Below are 5,457 nucleotides of genomic sequence, written 5' to 3' on the forward strand. Positions count from 1 at the left end.
GGTCTTTTTTTTGGGGAAGCTCCAAAAGATGTACTGCAACTCCGTGGCCTAAGCCAAGCACAGCCTGTATGTCTATATCATGTAAATTTAGGCAATATTGTTTACTAGCGGGGTGTGTTCACCGCAAATTTACATTTGAGGGACGTTCCAATTGTTTACGGTTAATTCGAGCCAGCTGCCCGGGAGGGACTGTGACAACATATGCGGAAAATCACTGGAAAAACACTAATCCATAACTTGGACAGGAGACAACGGAGCCGTCTTTCTGCACCGGCTTGTCCTGTCAACACAGCGTCTTACGTTTTATACTGGAGGTTGGCTACTACTTTTTGTTCGGTTCTCATTACGTTTTCGTGTTCATTTTGTTTTTCTTTATGTTTGGAGTATTTGTCAAGTACGAGATGAAAATAAAAAGGTCGGCAAGTATTGTGTAAGAAAGTCAACCAGAGTCCCCAAATGACTGCTTGAGCTTCCTTTGTCTGTGCGGCTGTACGCTAATAGCAAAATAAAGACATTTAAAATTCACCTTAAAAGCTGATACGGATATGCAAAGAATTGACTTCGCGCTATGACATTCATCTTGTCCCTTTTTTTTTTCCAGACAATGGTCTTTTTTTTTGGGAAGCTCCAAAAGATGGACTGCAACTCCGTGGCCTAAGCCAAGCACAGCCTGTATGTCTATATCATGTAAATTTAGGCAATATTGTTTACTAGCGGGGTGTGTTCACCGCAAATTTACATTTGAGGGACGTTCCAATTGTTTACGGTTAGCATTTACGTACAGCAATTAGCGCATTAGCTCGCGAGCATTAGCAACACTAAGTTAGTCGCGTTCGTCAAGTATCAGACCAGTGGGGCACATTGTGTTGCCACGTTTTATTTTTCCAACAACATGTTAAGTGTTTTTATATGTGGGAGTTACAGTTTTACACCTTCTTGACTCGCCTCTACGGTGAATAAATTGCAAGAAACATCAACGGGTGTGGTCATTGAAGCGGTTATCTATCTGTCTGTATGTATGTATTTACTTGTCTCAAAATGACATGTCATTTAATTTTTTTCTTTGTAAATTTATTTCATTAATGAAAATGTGTTTCACATTTCAGCTCGAGTTATTTCATTGACTATAATAACGTTGCTTGACTCGAATGTGTGGCAATTGGACGTACCGCTAGTACCCCGTCCTGTTTAGGAGATAGGAGGAAAATATTGAAAATTCAGAAACGAGCATTCAAACGTTTCGAGATGATCAAATTAAGTTGACTCATATTAGGTTCACGTGTAAAGATATCTGACTCGTTTGACAAATCCATGACTTTGGCCTCACCAAACACTTGCACGTCGTAGAGCACGGTGGCGGCGACGGCGGCGCCAATGCCGTTGTCTGCCCGGCAGGCGTACGTTCCCGAGTCGCCCTCGGCGGCGGCGTCGATCAGCAGGTTGCTGAGCAGGAAGCGGGTGTTGTTGTGGACGCGCAGGTCCTCGCCGTCCTTGGCCCAGGTGACGTGCGGCGTCGGGATGCCGCTGGCCACGCACTCCAACACCAGTCGCTGGCCCCTGGTCACCATGATGGAGCGGGACGCCGGCGGATAGATGATGCGGGCCGCTTCAGACGTGGAGCCTGGGGCGTGGAAAAAAAATAATAATAAAGGCTGAGGGCTTAGTGACTCAAATTTCCTGCTTGCTATTGACATCACGATGTGCGCTTTCGTTCTTTGAAGCGTTTAAAATTATGGCAGCCAGGAAACATCAAACTGCCAAGTGCGTGCCACATGTGCGTCACGTGTGCAAATTTATAGCACATAAACTTTGCTTTGAGAGGCGATTTGTCAGTTTTTCTTTTTTTTTTTTCGTATGAGTTTTTTTTTCTGAAAACTGGGAGTATTTGTCGAGTGCAAGATTAAAAAAAGGTCGCCAAGTATTGTGCAATGGAGTAAACTACAATTTGGAAATCATTTCCACTTCCTTGACACCAACAAAAAAAAAACGATAAAAACATTGACAAATATTTTCCTTTTGAGATGGGAGACATTTTTAGCGTCTGGCTGCCATAGCCGCGTGAAAAGTGAGGTTTCACCGTAAAGGCAGCGAGCCTCCATCTGGCGACTTACGGCGTATGCGCAGGCGGTCGGCCGATGACGACGTCTTAACCTCCTGGGTGATGGGGTTGTAAGCGGCGCACTTGTACGGGCCCTCGTCCTCCCGCGTGGCGTTGGCAATCTGCAGGTTCCCTGACGGCATGATGAGGTAGTTCCCTGTCGAAGGAGAGACAAACAGCTCGAATAGCCATTTTACGGCCAAGGACCAGCGCGAAGAGGCAGATGTGAAAACAAAGGCGGCGGCCGCATTCGCGGGAGCTTGATGCGTTTTTCCTGCGGCCTATTTTTACGGCAGGGTGTGGAAACTTCCTAGTGGGAACAATTTTTTTTTTTGTTGTGAATGTAAATAATACGAAAGAAAAACATTTTCGATTGGATTAGAGCAGAGGTGTCAAACTCATTTCGCATTTTGGGCCGCATACAACCTCGGTAGATGTCAAGTGGGCCGGACCATTTAAATGATACCACATTCTGCACTAAATAACCAAAATATCGTGTCTTTCTTTTGTTTTTGGTATACTGAAGCACAAGAACATTATGAAAATGTTACAAAACATGTCATGAAACACCTTCAGATTTCCTTAGACAAATGTGCCATTTACTTTTATCATTCACATATATGCATTGCAACTGATCGCACTGATTGTACGAAGGCACAAAACTTTAATAAGTCATTGGTAGTGACAAATATAGTCATTCATTTTAAGATTAAACGAGATTTATAAAGAAAGGAATTTTTAAACCAGTTACACAGGTGCATATCAAATCTAAATGTAATCCCTGCCTACACTTTACAAACTAAAGAGAAAACAGTGTGCCCCTAGCGGATAATTCATGAATTGCATTTTACTAAAAATATTAATTCCGTGTCTTTTATGCATTTTTTTCCACTTTTAAATTATCCTGCGGGCTTGATCGAACCTCGTTGGGGGCCGGTTCTGGCCCACGGGCCGTATCTTTGACACCATTGGATTAGAGAGTGGTTAATTTCCTAAACACTGACTTGCGGTCTTTTTAAGCATTGGTTACGACAATTTTAACAAAACTGTGGTGTAAACAGAAATCACCGAATCAGATAACAACAACAAAGCAAAGAAATCGTGAAAATATAGCCGGTCTCTTTCCAATACAGGCAATTCATTTCCCATCACCTTTCGAGTCACTGCGCTACCAGATTAAACCAGAGCGGGGCAGCCTCGAGTCAACTGATGCAAGCCGCGCTTTCAAACGCTCATTTCCTCGCAGATAAAGCGAATGCTATCAGGGAGCTAACAGCTCGCAGGCATTATTAGCATACCGGCCGCAAAGCGCGGCCGCTTTTCTTCTCTTCTGGGCAACTTTCGAAAGTAAATACAAAACATAAGCAGCCCACAATTGCCATGTTTTAACATTCTTGAGATAATCCGCCTTATCAGGCCCTTTAATGATGGGCTCGGATAGCACCGCAGTGGCATTCCAGGAAATTATATAAGATAGCACAAGGAAGTGGGAATGATTGGGGGGGGGGGGGCAAACCTTTGGATGTCTCCAGCCATTCCTGCTTGACACTGTAGCGGACCTGCGCCTTCGGCTGGCTCTCTGGGAGGTGACACTCGATTACGGCCGTGTTGCCTTCGTCCACCTCGATCTCCTGCTGGTCGTCGGGCTCGAAGTCACGCAGCTCTGAGAAGAAAAACCCGACAGGTCACATCGAAGCACCGGTCATGTCTTGCATCACAGAGTGAGTGATAAGCTGGAAACGTCCTTTTTGCAAAGAAAAGGAAGATGAAGACGAGCTCGATTTTGCAAAAACATCGTAGGCCTACGATCACATTTTTTGGCCATGTCCTATTATGTGACAACAATTGCTTGAATTCTTTCTATGTCTGGTCTGCCCAGCTACATCTTGCAAAAGCATACAGTTCATTCATTTGGCATCTTCAGAAGTACCGGAGATGCCAAATTTTTTGGACTTTAGTCGGCGGTTTGAGGTATTGGAAAGATCGTCAATCACTAAAGTCATCCAAGAAATGATCAACCCTAATGACGGTCAATTTTGCCCCCCTCTACCCCACCCAAGAAAAGCAAAACGGTTAGCCGTAAAACATGTCATATTTGCAGTGAAGTTGACTTTGCTTAGCCTCAAAGCCACAAATGCATCATTCAAGTCATTTGTCATTCATCCTGTCAAAAAGCAGACGCAGCCTGGCTAAAATTCACGGTCGACAGCAACATTAAACCCATTCAGTACCAGCCAATTCTGGACCAAGTCTGAAAAGACGTTTAGAACGTCTTTGGGAGTGAATGAGTTCATGAGAGCATCAAGAGATTTCTGGCATCTACTGGCTGCGTCCTCCACGTGACAACAATCGCCCGTGTCCGTCATACATCTGGGCAAAGATGCCACATTTTTTTGGACATAGCTTTCAAGGGTGTGAGGGTTGAAAAAAAGGTTGTGAATTGCTGAATTACACCTCGAAAAAAAAAAAAAAATCGAATTTACAGTCATCTTGTTGTTTCTGCTATCTCACTGCACCCCAAAAACTCCATTTTGCAAGATTTGGCTTTGTCTGCAGCTCACTTGACTTCCCAAAACCCGAGAGTCGTCATTATTAATCCTGTCAAACCTTATACAGGGGCCGGCTCATGTTCTGTGGGAAACATGGGAGGGGGTGGGATTCCCAGAGCGGGAGGGGGAACAGTCTGCAGACACAGATTTGACCCTTGAACCCTTAAACCCCCTGCCAGAGGGTTCAGGGGTGAGCTGCCCGCACGATCGGGTTTCAGGGACATAGATCCAGTTTGGGGTTGGGGAGGGAGAGTCACTCGCTGCTTTTAAGAGGCCGGAAAAATGTCGGGACGGAGTGGTTTTGGAAGAGGGGGGGGGGGCAGGAAAGGAGACGATTGAGACAAAGCGCAACACATTTTATCTATTATTTTTCCAGAAGAGCTGTGTGATGTATCCTTTACGAAACTCAACCTCGCTCCATTCCACCCCCCCCCCACCTCCAATAAAGTGTGTTGTTCTTGGCAAATTGCTGGCCCGTCGGGGTGATTTACTCAAAGCCAAAGAACAAACGGCTTCTCTGCAAGACGACTCTTGATTTACTCACTGGGCCCTGCTGTCTTTCTGCCGGAGCAATAAAATGTGGAGAAATGAAGCAGGAGGTAAGGGGAGGGCGGAGGGGAGGGAACGCAAAACGCACACCTTCCCGCAGCCAAAAACATGTCAGGCTAAGTGCTGTGAGCGCTCCATTTGCAAAATCAATCAGGTGGTGTTTTTACAGCCGCCTCCCCCTCCCTCATATCTGCTCACCTTCCTCCTCCCGCATTCTTCCGTGCATATGGGCGCCTCTCAGGTGCGTGCATGCATCGGGGG

The 5,457-nt window shown here is 45.4% G+C and overlaps 1 protein-coding gene across 1 annotated transcript in view; it reads right to left on the reverse strand.

The window, feature by feature from the left end:
* Positions 1–3,774, reverse strand: part of boc (BOC cell adhesion associated, oncogene regulated) — a gene marked incomplete at its 5' end in the record, with an annotated part of 13,784 nt that extends 10,010 nt beyond the window's left edge. Inside the window, 3 exons of the mRNA XM_019866827.1 lie at positions 1,328–1,621; positions 2,112–2,255; positions 3,615–3,774. Of these exons, the coding sequence (XP_019722386.1) occupies positions 1,328–1,621; positions 2,112–2,255; positions 3,615–3,774 (598 nt within the window). The remainder of the gene's footprint in view (positions 1–1,327; positions 1,622–2,111; positions 2,256–3,614) is intronic.
* Positions 3,775–5,457: the final 1,683 nt, after the last annotated feature.

Source organism: Hippocampus comes, unplaced genomic scaffold (assembly GCF_001891065.2).
Source record: "Hippocampus comes isolate QL1 unplaced genomic scaffold, H_comes_QL1_v1.1 scaffold181, whole genome shotgun sequence".
Classification (NCBI taxonomy): Eukaryota; Metazoa; Chordata; class Actinopteri; order Syngnathiformes; family Syngnathidae; genus Hippocampus; species Hippocampus comes.